The following is a 14,379-nucleotide window of genomic DNA, read 5'->3' on the forward strand; positions in this document are numbered from 1 at the left end:
ACGGCATATGCTTGGGTCATTTTTTGTTGGAATTTTTTAAAATACACTACCCCCGCTGGACGGCATAAATAGTGCACTTGAATTGTCTCTTCATAGCAAGATGTGGTTTGGTTTAAAGGCTGTCAATTTTTCTGTATCGTCACTTATTGCTGTTGGGGGGGGGGCTCAATTAAAAGTTTGCTCTACAAGACACCTTTTCCCGCTAAGTACCTCATTGCTGAGGCCTCAGTTGTCCGAGATATCGATCATAACATTTTTTCTGCTTCAGTCTAGTGCTTCCTAGACTCCGCCAAAGTTTGGGGCCTCAAGGGTGTTCAAATTCCAAACATTTAACTGAGCTAGGTCGCATTCAGTTTTAGTTCTGTCTCATTGGACAATGACTGCTTTCAGTTTTTCGGCCATCTCAACAAACTTTTTCCGTCTTTTATCAATAATGACACTCGGTTAGCCACATCAAGCGATGAATCGCGGTACTGCGGCTCCGTATGACTCTTTGCCTAATGACTGCACAACTTCGACGTGTATTGATCTGGTCATTAGACAAATGAAGAGGCAGCGCAATCTCTTCCTTGAACCTAGTATAAATTTGACATCAATGGGTCCAAAATAATTGATTACGTCATGAGTAAATGGGAACATACGTCCAGCATGTCCCTCTAGTGATACGTTCGCAACCGCAGGCTATATTGGATTGACGTTTCCGTGCCAACAATTTATATGTCTCGAATTGACTTTCCCTAGCGCATTCCTTATTCCGATGACCCAAAACTCGTTTTCAAAAATTTTTCTCACTGATTTTTTTCCTCGTGAAGAATATCACGATTATCACACAAGATTGGTTGTTTCGCGTTGTAATCTAGGTTCCAATGCTTTAGACGACCTTTAACTCAAATTGTTCAATCTTCTTTCCTGAAAGCTGACGATTCGCAATGTTCAACTTTTTGAGATCTCTTTGCTGCTTTCCTTCGCCTATGAAACATTTGGAAAGATCTCGATTTGGGCAATTCAGAACATTTTTTGTTATAATTGCTGGATTGCGCCTGCTTTGAGAGGTGTCTTTTGCTCTGTCTTGAACCTCATGCAGTAATCAGTGAAGTTTCTGATACAATTGAAGCTGCTGTAGCGTTCCCAGTCGGTTTAATTATCCAATTTAGTTTCTGTTTTTACATTACTTGTTGTTTGCTCAGTTTGAACTTCGTTCACTTGGCACCAGGGCTTTAGCACACTTTCTTTGTCATTCTGGAGCCGTGCCGGCTTGTTCATTCACACAAACTCCTTGAGTTCTTAAATAGAAATTCTTGTGGTACCCATATCTGCTGGATTTTCGATACTCTTCACATGAATTCTTTGATCCATTGAAGAGTTTACCAGAACTTCTGCTCCTCTGCTGGCCACAAACACATGTGGCTTCTCTTGTGCCTACTGTAGCCACTGCAACACTGTTGATGAATCCGTCCAGGGATAGATTGTATCAATTTTGATCTCATGTTCTTTCGCTATCTCATCTCGAAGAAAACTCGGTAAACTGCGACCTGGAGTTCTAACTTCGTGATTGTCATGTGTCTGATGGGTGTCACACAACATTTATGAGAAGTTATGGTCAAAAGTACATTCTCTACTATAAATATTATAAGAGAAACAGTCAAGCACTAAGTCACTTTTCTCGACAAAATCAAGCAAAAGTGAAAAAACTCAATAAAAACGATGGAGGTCGGGGAACGGAAGAATAAATGGAACTGATAACTTTACATAAGCATCTATGTCTGAAATGGATTGTTGGATATCAATTTATTACTCTTTTTGAAAGCGAGGACTATAGATTTAACGTTAATGCTAGAACCATTTGTAACATGAAAAAATTTAGTTTCCGTTTTATCGTTAGTCATAGTTTAGTTTACGTTAACGCTTTGCCTGTTTCTTTTTGTTCAGAATTCCGTTTTGTTTTAAGTTGTGATTTGAAAAATTTTATCACAGTTTGTGCACAGTAATTCTAGGTGAACAAGCCCGAAAAATTTCCGCAAGGTGAAGTTGTATATGATTCACTTAAATCGTAGTTTTTAATGAAATAACTATCAGACTTAGCAACTATTTAAACGACTTACAAAATACTTTGCCGTGACCTGGAGTCATGATACAATTAAAAAAAACATCTTTAGCAAAGAAAGTGTCATAACTATTGGGGTCAAATGATAACTATCCAGATACAGGCCTTGACTTGTGAGGACTTTAAAGTCTATGAGGGTGGGGGAGAGGTCAATACTGACTCTAACTAAAGAGTTCAGCATTCTAATTAAAGTGCAGGTCAAATTGTCATCGGTCCGGGAATGCCTTTGCATAACACATTTTGGTCAAGCATGGTCTTATCAAATTGAGGCCTAAACGTGGGAAATAATTTTACCGGTGCATTGATCGAAAAATTTTGAGGTTGCGCAGGTCTTTCGTAATTATTTTCAGTCCTCCCGGTCTGTTTTGTCCTTCCAGTCCCCACCAAATTGTTTCCTCCAATTTCCTTAGAGCTGGTTGTGGAGTTTTCGCGCTGTTTTAAAAACTCGACGAACTTTAACTGTGACAGATTTGAATCCAGATTTTCTTCGTAAGAAGTTACAAATTGACCTCCCGGTTGATTATAATTCTTCAATAGCTTAATAGTGCCGGAAAAGTGCGGGCTATAAAAGGGCAAAATATTCAATTCTAATGAAAGCAGAATAAACGCAATAAGAACAAAATATCGTAGTAACTTCAACAAGGGTACCGAATAAAGAAATTGCATTATGACTATAAAAGTATAGCCTTAACAAAAAAACCAATATCTTAGACTTAAGTTCGGCAATGGTATAATTTAGAAAAATAATACTATCATGATTGAATAATTTTGTATTTATTTTCAAGTAACTGAGTTAAGAATAAAGAAAGTGACTAAAAATTGTTCATTCAAAACCTTCAACGATCGTCAGGAACACGTGAGCTCGTAAACTTTTTTCGAGCTCATTTGTTGGATATTTTGTACGCACTTTTCATGAACGAAGTCTAAGTTATTGAAAGCAACTTTAACTCTGTTAAGATGCTAAAATAATCAAGTTAAATAACTTATTGTTTTGTGCTTCACCAACTTTTTAAATATCGGTACAAATCCCTCACAAAGATAATCTCCATATAATGTACTCGTCTCCAATAAAATTGCTATTGATTTTTCTTGGTTTCGCTCTTTGCAAAAAAGCAACCATTTTTATCTTCAAGATAAGTTGAGAAAATTGGTTGTCAAAGTATTATTAGTCACACACAGATACGAAGAGAGAGACTTTTCGGTAGGGAATCAGATATCAATTTTGGGGTGCCTAAATATCGTCTATAAAGGACTGGCTATATATATCATATCGAACCAACGATCTCGGATCAGAAAGTCCAAGACCGAAGTGACCTCTGATGAGACAAATTCTATGCCATTGTGCAGACTTTCGTTGGACCCTGGTAAAGGCTCTTTTCAGACAACTGTTCAGACCATCGTGCCTTTTATCACACTTTCGTTCACTCTAAATTATCTCCGATCGGAACAAAAATTTTGCTGAATTTCGCCAAACAGCCTTCAATTGCTCTATAATCTGTTTTTTTTTAAAAAAAAAACATTTTTTTAATGATATGTTCTTCGCATTTAATGAAAAACTTAAATACAAAATTTTCTGGGTTCTAAGCAGACTCTGATCAAACAATCGTACATTCAATACAACTTACGATACCCCTCTCATCATCTTGAAATTCATACTGAGTAGACTTTCGTGCGGCCCAAAGATTAGACTTTTTTGTCTTAGAAACGACTTCTATTCAGACCTCCGTGCGTTTTAAATGGCCAGTGCATTCAAAGTTTATCCAGTCGATTGCTGATCAGACCAGCCGAAACTAAAAACTCATCTGATTAAAGAAGCAAATAGAAACAAAGTTTTGGTTTCTGCGTAGCCACAGTGAAGCAGCTTTCGGCCTGTTCACAGCTACCCTTTTCTTATTATTCCCTTCCTTTCAGACTGTTATTTTCATAAGCAGCATTGCTCTTTTCTGCTGACTATGGCCCTGACTATTTTCTGCGTCTGCAACTTGTATCTGAAATTGAGCGGACTCAAATTGTAATATCTTAAAAAAAGTCAAAACAAACTGGATTGGAAGAACAAGAAACGAAAGGAGAGGAGATTATCCTCAAAACGATGGTGCATGATATTAGAAAAAATAACCGTATTTCCCTTAAAAACTTTTTAATAACTCTCAAATGATTGTGTAGCGTATTGTCCTGTTCGTCATGAGAACAAAGCTGATTGATTTGCTGACTCAGAGGTCAGCAAATTTTGGCAGCTCAACCCTCATCTTTTACCATGCAAATACCAGGTCACTAAACTGTGAGCAAAATTTTCTGTGCTCTCAGCAGACTCTGATCAGACAATATTGCATACAAAATGACTTCCGATACTCTCATGATCTTGATTTTCATATCTAAATAGACTTTCCTGCGGTCAAATGATCAGACCATTGTGTGTGTGTGTGTGTTGGAAGCCACCTCTAATCAGATCTTCGTGTGTTTTAAATGGCGTGTGTGTTCGAAGTTTACTCCAGTTGATCCCTGATCAGAGCTCCGAAACCCAAAATGCCATTTGATTAAAGAACCAAATAAAAATAAAATTCTAGTTTCAGCGTAGCTGCACAGAAACAGTGTTAGGCCACAATAGCCTGATCTTAGCTAGTATAATTCTCCTTATGCCCTAAATTTCAGACTGTTATTTTCATGAGCAGCTTTGCTCCTTTTTTGCTGACTATGGCTAATTTTTTGCGTCTGCAAAGTGTATCTGAGATTGAGCGCACTCAAATTGAAACCCAAATGCCATTTCATTAAAGAACCGAATAAAAATATAATTCTGGTTTCAGCGTAGCTGCACAGAAACACTGTTAGGCCACACTAGCTTGCTCTTAGCTTGTATATTTCTCCTTATGCCCAAAATTTCAGACTGTTATTTTCATGAGCAGCTTTGCTCTTTTTTTGCTGACTATGGCCAATTTTTTGCGTCTGCAACTTGTATCTGAAATTGAGCGCACTCAAATTGAAACCCAAATGCCATTTGATTAAAGAACCGAATAAAAATATAATTCTGGTTTCAGCGTAGCTGCACAGAAACAGTGTTAGGCCACACTAGCTTGCTCTTAGCTTGTATATTTCTCCTTATGCCCTGAATTTCAGACTGTTATTTTCATGAGCAGCTTTGCTCCTTTTTTGCTGACTATGGCCAATTTTTTGCGTCTGCAACTTGTATCTGAGATTGAGCGCACTCAAATTGAAACCCAAATGCCATTTGATTAAAGAACCGAATAAAAATATAATTCTGGTTTCAGCGTAGCTGCACAGAAACAGTGTTAGGCCACACTAGCTTGCTCTTAGCTAGTATATTTTTCCTTATGCCCTAAATTTCAGACTGTTATTTTCATGAGCAGCTTTGCTCTTTTTTTGCTGACTATGGCCAATTTTTTGCGTCTGCAACTTGTATCTGAAATTGAGCGCACTCAAATTGAAGTCTCCTAAAAATTCAAGACAAATCGAATTGGAACAAGAAAAGAAGGTAGAGGAGACTCTCTTCAAAACAATGGTGAATGATATTAAACAGGGGTATATCCCTTAGAAATTTCATCAAAACTCTCAAACTATTAAAGTTTTGACCTTTTCATCATGAGAACAAAACTGATTGACTTGCTGATGGACGGCGAAAGGTCACAAAAGGTCACTTTACTGGAGAGGAAGAAGAAAAATGAAAAATATAAAAAAAAACAGAAAAAAAACGTTGATCTGTGAAGTCAAACAAAAAACAATAATTTGCTTTCTTTTCCTAAATTTGTGTCCGGTCTGCAGCATCATGTCAGAGGTTCTTCAGGATCCCAACTTCAGAAACTACAAGTGAGTGTTCTCTGAAGATCCACGAAGAGATCAGAAGTTTCATATTTGCTTCACTCAACAGTCATTTGGTCATCCTATGACATGAGCGTACAGATGAACCAAAAATAGAGCTGAAATGAAAAGAAGGAACTGTCTTTAAAACTGTATTTGTCTAGCAAAACGTTGAAATATGACATCGATTAACCTCATAGGAAAAAGCGAATATTCGAATTAAACTAATTTATTCTAACGCTTATATTCATCAACCCCAATGATAACTAAAATTTCTCAACTATTGCTTAGCTGCGTTAACGTTGATCTAATTCAATGAATGATTTGGGTATGATCTTCGTTCACAATCAAAACTCAATTGTGCTGTGAGAATACTGCAATCAATATTGTAGACAAAAAATGAATCTGAGCCAGAATTCGGGTTATTCTCAAACACTACTTGCGTTAATTGAGCAACTGGCTGAGAAAGTTTGCATTCTGCTATTGGTATCTTATTGTGTGCAACATTAAGTTCCCCAAGGGAAGTAATGCACACAAAAGATAGAAAAACAGTTGCTACTGTTGCCAGTTTTACCAACAGGTAAAATTACTTCAAATCCAGCGATGAAAATCATGTTTTAGTAATTGCGTCAATTTGCGTTTGCATTCGGTATTCAACGCTATGAGACATCAAGACAGTTGAAATTCTGTTTTTGATGCAAAGACTATGTGAACTCTGTCAGCAAAGTGAAACAAACCGTGGCTTACACGGCTGCTCCAAGGGGAAAACTCTTCTCCGTAAATAAAAACAGGAGATAAGATTATCACAATGACGCGAGAGACAAATTGATGTGTAAATTGAGGTTACAATGAACAAAATTGGGCCATTTTGTCATGCTATTTGGGATCACAATTATCTATTGAAAGTCCACCATCTACAAAAAAAAAGATATTTCCCCATACGACAGCTGCCAAGTGCAGAGCAAAAAAAAGGCGCTTTTGAGTGAAATGTGAAATGAGTGTCATTTGAGCTTTTAATTATAACTTGCAGCTGATTATCGGAAATCGAAAATTGACCATTGTTTTTCAAGCGCTGAAGGGTAAGATTCAAATATCAGGCTACTTTTTCAAATAACAGGCTGCTATACATTAGAGACGTACCATTTTATTTTTTTTTGCAACAAGTAAATTAAAATTATAACCACACGGTTAAACATACCTGAAACAAAAAATATTTCAAATCATTCAAACAATAAAAATATAATATAATATATATATAATAATTATCAATAAATTTCTTAAAGAATCACATTTTAAAATTTTCTTTTGATTGTTTTCTTCCTAAAAATAAAAATAACTTTTAAAAGCTCCTACGTTACTATTCAAAGGAATTTTTTCATGTTGTGAGAGCAAGAAATCATTCAACGTTTTCTTAAGAACGTTTTTATTTTTTGTCAACCGAAGCCAAACTTATTCCATTTCTGTACGCATTGATGAACAATCGAATTCATTCCAAAGCTGGTTTTGGCAATTTGTCTAATTTTGAATTGTTTTGTTCGAGTATTTTGATGAAGACTCAGATACCCGTGAGAATTTTTCAGAATTTTCTGGCCTCGCGATATCATAACAAAATTTGATTAGCAACATTTTTGCTATTATTAGCTCAGCTGGTAGGGTCTTTGTCTGGATTACCAGATCTCTCGCTTTGTCATACTTTTTGCGTAGAAAGCACACCTTTATACCCCAGTTAATCTGTCTGTTAAGGCGTTTTAGGTTTTTTGCAGGTAAATTTTAAAAAAAATTGCCGAAAATGATAAATGTGAAAGCACAAGTGATTTTAGAAGAAGAAATCGTGCGTTCAGGGGAAGTTGATGTCTTATAAGGTAAATTGATCTTATAGCATGAGCCATCTTTTTCAAGGTTTTATTCAGCTGCTCCTCGAAACTACGATTCCTGTCAATTTGAATACCAAGATATCTGCAACTTTTTTGTGTTGTGAGAACTTCGTTTTTGTAAAAAATAGATCCGAAATCTGAATTATTGCGCGAGAAAAAGATTTATTTGGTTTTGTTTGTATTCAAAGTTAGTTTGTTCATTTCTACATATTCTTCTGTTTTTTGTAAAATTTCCGTGATTTTTCCATGTAAGCTACCTTTCTGTCCACAACAGCAATACTTGTGTCATCTGCGAATTGGATTACCTTTTCTGTTGTGCTAATATTAGATGAGAAACCGTTCACATATAAAAGAAAAATGAGTGGTCCTAAAACAGTTCCTTGTGACACACCGTGATTCAAAATTTTACAATCAGAGAATATTCCATTAAGTTTTACCTTTTGCCTGCGGTTGGCAAGAAATGAAAACAGTAATTCTTTCGCTTCCTGGGAAAAACCATACATTTCAATTTTTTTAAGGAAAATGTTATGCGAAATGGAATTAAAGGCTTTTGCAAGGTCTAGAAAAATAGCAATAGTTTCTTTGCTTTGATCTAAATTAGCCGAAACTGTTTCAACCAGTTCTAGAACTGCATCTGTTGCAGACTTTTTTCTGAAATCCGAATTTCTCTTTGTTTATAATTTTATGCTTATCAATGAACTCAATCATCTGATTCAAAAGGAGGCGCTCAAAAATTTTTGCAAAACTCGGAGTTACAGAAATTGGTCAATAATTTGTGCTATCTAATTTATTACCTTTTTTGAAAATTGGTGTTACATAGGCTAGTTTCATTTTAGTTGGGAAAATGTTCTCCCTAATGCACTCATATGAAGCGAATTGTAGATGTACGCCAATAGCTACATTGCAAGACTTTATGAGTCGAATTGAGATTTCACTAGGTCCTGCTGCTTTGTTATCGTACAGCGAGTCAATGACTGAATAAAGTTCTTTTCTAGTCACAGTTCTGAACAGTTCTACTCACAGTTTTATTGAACTATCAGAGTACAAAAACTGCCTGTAAATTGATGAAAGTATTTGCAAAACTCATAGGCATGACTACCGGACAAAAGGCGAATTTTGTATATGCTGCTGAAGTGTTTGATGCACTTTTTGGGACAAGGTAAAGATATTCCTGTTTGACATTTTGAGAATTATGCTCATTTTACTTATAATTTCGGCAAAAAGATTTCGGGTCTTTCCAATTATAGCCCCTCCCCCCGTTTAGTGGCCAGATAACCAAGAGCCCCCCAATCATGGTAATTATACCATAATAGGGGGCTATAACTTCAATGGGGGGCTATAATGGGAAAGACCCCAGATTTCTTCCTCTTTTTATGTACAAGGCACAATTTGATTCTTGACTACAGGCATTTTTCCCGTAACAATCTACTAATAATTGACATCAACTATTTTCTTTGAAGCCTCTTTAACATTTTTGCTACAACCAAACAAAACTTTAAGTCTGGCATTGGACTCCTTGCGTTACAGTGCAACACTGTCCTTTTACAAAAGATAACTGTTAATATTTTATCTAGTGCAAACTTCAATGAACTGAATTTTTTTTTTATTGATTACCGAATCCAACGTTGAAAAACTTATCACTATCCCATCTCATTTGAAAGATAACAAGCTCCTTAACTTGTCTGACCAGAAGTTATTTTTCAAAAGAACAAAAAGTCATTACGTGAAACCGGAATGATCAAATCCTGCATCTATTTGCAAATGTGTGCGTTCAAAATTTTGTTCAACTTATTGTACGAATTTTACCTAGCACACTCTAAAACTTTCTTTCTCTCTCTCGTGTGAAATCACGCAATTTTTTCCGGTGTGATGAAAAATCACACATTTTTTGTGTCAAAAATGCGTCTCGTGTAATTTCATATGAGGACAAGTTACATGATTTTTCGTGTAAATGACTGTATCAAAAAAACAATTTTTAAAAGAATTTTCCACAAGCTGTTTTTTTAAGATTTTGTAATGAAATATGCTGAAACTAACACGAAAGTAATTTTTTTGAACTCTTAACCTGGTTTAATTGTTGAATCTCAGCTAGCATCACCCTAGATTAGACTTGACTGGTTCTCTGATCTTTGTCTCGAGACATTGAACATTTTGCGGCAAAACTTAATTAGGTTGATTCCGGCACAAAAGCAGCTGAATACAAACACCAAAGGAAAATCACCAATGAGACACCCAAAACTTCTGTTTTTCGACACATATGAGCTTTACAATTTGCATTCGGAGTTTGCGGCTTTTGCTTATTTCAATATTGCTGCTTCCAATAAACTTGATGATTACTCATTTTATATATTAATTGAGTGACAGTTTATAGAGCTGCATGTTTAAGAGTTATGAGTGGCATGTTTAGGAGACCTATAGAACAAGCATAGTTAAGCGGACTCATAAGTAGAGGTCAATGACTGAAAACGCGTTTACCGAAAACGCGCTTTTCGGTCAATGTCCAAAAAAACTGATTTGGACTGATTTGGTGATGCAAATCATATACTCCTGAACAAGAAAAATTAAGATTCAAAGATTTTAGAAACGGGAAAAACTCGACTTTCCATTTGATCGCTTCTTCCTTTGTCTTGACTTTTCTTTTGTTTTGTTTTTCTGCTTTTCGTTTTTCCTTCATTTTATCTCAATTCTGTTTTTATTTTTCGTTTTTTCTTTGTTCTTTCCTTCACTTTTTATTCTTCTCTCTCTTTCTTTTTTTCTCTTGCTTTTCTCTTTTTTTCTGTATTTTGTTTCTGTATTTTTTGTCTCTCATTTCTTTCTGTTCGTTTTTTCTGCCTCTTTTTTTGTTTATTTTGTCTTTTTCTTTTCTCTCTCTCTCTCTCTCTCTCTCTTTCTTTCTTTCTTTTCTCTTTTCGTCTGTCCTTTTTGGTCCGCCTTTTCTCTTTCGTTTGTTTCTTTCGTTTATCTTTCTTTTCTGCATTTCGTTTCTCTTCATTTTTTCTCATCTCTCATTCTTTCTGTTAGTCTTTTCTGTCTCTTTTCAGTTTTGTTTAAATTATCTTTTTGCTGTCTCTTTTTTCTCTCTCGCTCTCTCTCTCTCTCTCTCCTCTTTATTTTTTGACTGTTTTATTCTGCTTTCTCAATTTTGCTATCCTTTGTTCCTCTCTTTTGTTTCTCTCTTTAGTTTGTCAGTCTGTTGCTCTTGCTTGTTTCTTTTCTGTTTTTCATTTGTCTTTGTTGTCTCTTTCTTTTCTGTTCTTTTTTATCTGCCTTTCTTTTCTCTCTTTCTTTCTTTTCTTTCTTTCGCTTCTCTTACTTATCTCTCTTTTTCTTTTCTGTATTTTGTTCCTGTCCTTCTTTTCTGTATTGCTTTCTATTTTCTCGTTCTTTTCTCCTTCCTTTCTGTCTTCTTGTTTCTTTTTTTCTCTATCTTTTCTGTTTCTCTTTTCTTGCTATTCTTTTTTTTTCTCTCTTGCTTTTCTGTTTTATGTCTTTCTTTTCTGTCTCTTTTCTCCCTTTCTTTTACCTCTCGCTCTCTCTCTCTCTCTCTCTCTCTCTCTCTTCTGTTCTTTTTTCTTCTTTTCCTCTTTTTTTGCTTACTTTCACTTTCTCTTCTCTCTTTCTTTCATCTCTTGTTTTTCTCTCCTTCTCTCCTGCTTTTCTTTCTGACTTCTCAATTGCTTTTCAGTTTTATTTTTTGCTGTTGTCTTTTGTCTCTTTTGTTTCTGTCTTTCGTTTCTCGATTTCTCTTCTCTCGCTTCTCTTTCTTTTCGCTCTTCCTTTCGGTTCAATTTTTTTTTCATTTCTCTCCTGTTTTTCTCTCTTTCGTCCTTCCGTCTTTTCTCTCTATTTTGTCTTTTCTCAGTCTTTTTTCTCTCCTTGTCTCACTTGCTTTCTCTCTCCCTCTCTCTCTCTCTCTCTCTCTCTCTCTCTCTCTCTTTCCCTTCTCTATCTTTTCTCTCTATTTTATCTTTCTTCTGTCTTTTTCTTTTTTCCCTTTCTTTTTTCTTTTTTTCTGTTTTTCTCTCTTGCTTCTCTTTTTTGTTTTTTTTCTCTATTTTGTCTTTCTTTGTCTTTTTTCTTTTATCTGGTGCTTTTCGCTTTCTGTTCTTTCTTTCTTTTCTTGCTTTTCTCGTCTTTTTTTCTTTCTTTTCTCTTTTGTTTCTTTTCTGTCGTTCTTTTCTCTTTATTTTTGGTCTGTTTTCTCCCCTACAATATCTTGTTTCTACTCTCTTTTTAAATACTCCTAAAACATGCAGCCTAAAGTATTACATGTGTTACGCTACGCCACCTGGTAGAAGTCGTTTATCTTTACAAGTCTTATTGCTCCTTAAATATGCAAGTTAGCAAAGTCAATAAAGTTGAACACAAAATTGCTGGGTCTTGGGGGTAATATACTAAACCAAACACATCCTAATTGCTACAATCGCCACCGGCACTCCTCCCACCCGAGGTATTTGAAGTCGTCTCCGACCTCCATCTGGGCGATCTCGACTGCGATCACGTGGCGGTAATGTAACGTAATACCTATGGCTGTTGAGGGGCATGTTTTCCAGCCCGAGGCGGTACGAAAATGAAAATTAAAACTTTTCTTTTAAATGATGTTCTTGTTATGCTTTTTGCGGGCCTGCTACTTTTTGTTTAAATTTTAACATACTCTGTTGAAAAACATCGAATCATTGACTGTAATGTGTTACTTCTTGCTTTCAGAATTCAGAGGAGACAGGCAGCGTTTGCTGATTCACATTTCCACGCGAATAACATTTTTTTGCTGCACAGTGGAAAGAGTATTGACATGAGAAAACATGTGGCAGTTTCCAAAGACTCCTGTTTCTTCACCCGATTTCTCATACAAAAACGGACACAAGATTTTAGGCTTGTTTAGAGCAGAAATCAAGTATAATCAAATGTTTTTTTAGCTCAATCATACATGTTTTCATCGCTCGATAAATCACGTAAATTTGAGGCAATTTTTTGTAAAAATTATTGAAATTTCGTGTTTTCATACGAAATTTGGTGTGATTTTTACAGGAACACCGTCTAAATTGTGTTTTTCACCTAAATTTTTTCTAAGAGTGAGACAAAAAAATGTATAGCTAAGCCTTTGAATGATTTCGCGTGTAAACGAGCAAAACATTTTGTCTCCGTTTTAGTACGAGAAATCTGGTATCAATGCACGATTTGTTGCGTTATTCAGTCAAGAAACAAATTTAGTGAATATTACCAAATGAACAGCCTGAGGAGACAAAATTAAAACTTCTGAAGGTTCATTTCACAATAGCGGCGTTAAATTGGATTGTCTTCTTTAAAGAAAATGGAAGTGTATGCAATGAGAAAAAAATTTACAAATTTGCCGCGTTTGATGGTACAATAACGAAGAGTGAAACTTTGAACGCAAAGGTGCATTTTTGAGAAACTCTCGAGATATTGACTCTAAACTCCAGCAAACAACAATCTAAAGACTTTTTTGGAGGCTCCCAATGCAATCACACTCCTTTAGAGAAACGGAATGGTGACCTTCTTTTTGTACCCCCCTGACAGTATGCCTTTAAGTGTCTTTTGAGTAGCTTCCTACAAATTTTAAGCGCCGGATAATTGAGTCTCGATTGTTATCAAAATCTGTGTGAATTGATCAAGAGCAAGAAATTGTTAGTTTATGCTAGTAATCTAGGGCTAAAGTGTTAAAAGCACCAAAAGAAGAGAATTACAGAAGCAATATTTTTAAAACAATTTCTTGAGTGAGTCTCACGAAAAATCGTATGGTTAATCCTGAACCAATTCTGGTGTAAATCAACCAAAAAACCGCTCCTTTGGAGCAACGAAATAGTGATCGTCCTTTTGTACTCCCTCTGACAGTATGCCTTAGACTGTCTTTTGAGTGGCTTCCGAACTAAGGTTTTGAAACGCCTGACAATTGAGTTTCTACTGTTATCAAGAGCTATGCGAATAGATCAAAAACGAGAAATTGTTACTTTCCGCTAGTAATCTAGGGCTAAAATGTTAAAAGCACCAAAAGAAAGGAAATAGAGAAGGCAAGTTTTTTAAATATTTTTTTGTGTGAGTCACACAAAAAAATTGTATGGATGAGCCTGTTAATGATTTCTCGTGTAAATGAGCTAAACAATTGTGTCTCTGTTTTTACACGCGAAATTGAATATTAATAGACGATTTGTGTTGTTCACGCACAAGACGAATTTAGTGCACATTACCAGATTAACAGCCTGAGGAGACAAAACTAAAACTTCTAAAGCTTTATATTACAATGGAGGTGATAAACTGGGCTCTCAATAAAAGAGCATGGAAGTGAAATCTGCCGCGTCAAAAAATTGCATCAAAAATTTGCCGCGTTTGATGATGAAATAACAAATGACCTTAACACAAAAAGGTGCCCTTTTGAGAAACTCTTAGAAATCGACCGCAAAATCTAGCAAGCACAATTCCGATGATTTTTTGGATTTTTCCAATCCAATCGCACTCCTTCAGAGCAACAAAATAGAGATCTTCTTTCTGTACCCCCTGACAGTATACCCTTGGGTGTCTTTTCAGTGGCTTCCGAACTACAATTTGGAAGCCCGGGACAATTGAGTTTTTACT

At 35.7% G+C, this 14,379-nt stretch overlaps 1 protein-coding gene across 2 annotated transcripts in view; it reads right to left on the minus strand.

Moving 5' to 3' along the window:
- LOC142354003 (beta-1,3-galactosyltransferase 5-like) overlaps positions 1 to 2,919 on the minus strand; it is a 37,752-nt gene extending 34,833 nt beyond the window's left edge. For both annotated transcript variants that reach the window (XM_075406249.1, XM_075406248.1), the window contains exon 1: positions 2,399 to 2,919. In XM_075406249.1, coding sequence (XP_075262364.1) covers positions 2,399 to 2,770 — 372 coding nt within the window. In that variant the 5' untranslated portion in view covers positions 2,771 to 2,919. The remainder of the gene's footprint in view (positions 1 to 2,398) is intronic.
- Between the last annotated feature and the right edge of the window lie 11,460 nt (positions 2,920 to 14,379).

This window comes from Convolutriloba macropyga, chromosome 15 (genome assembly GCF_964194025.1).
Source record: "Convolutriloba macropyga chromosome 15, txConMacr16.3, whole genome shotgun sequence".
Taxonomy (NCBI): Eukaryota; Metazoa; Xenacoelomorpha; order Acoela; family Convolutidae; genus Convolutriloba; species Convolutriloba macropyga.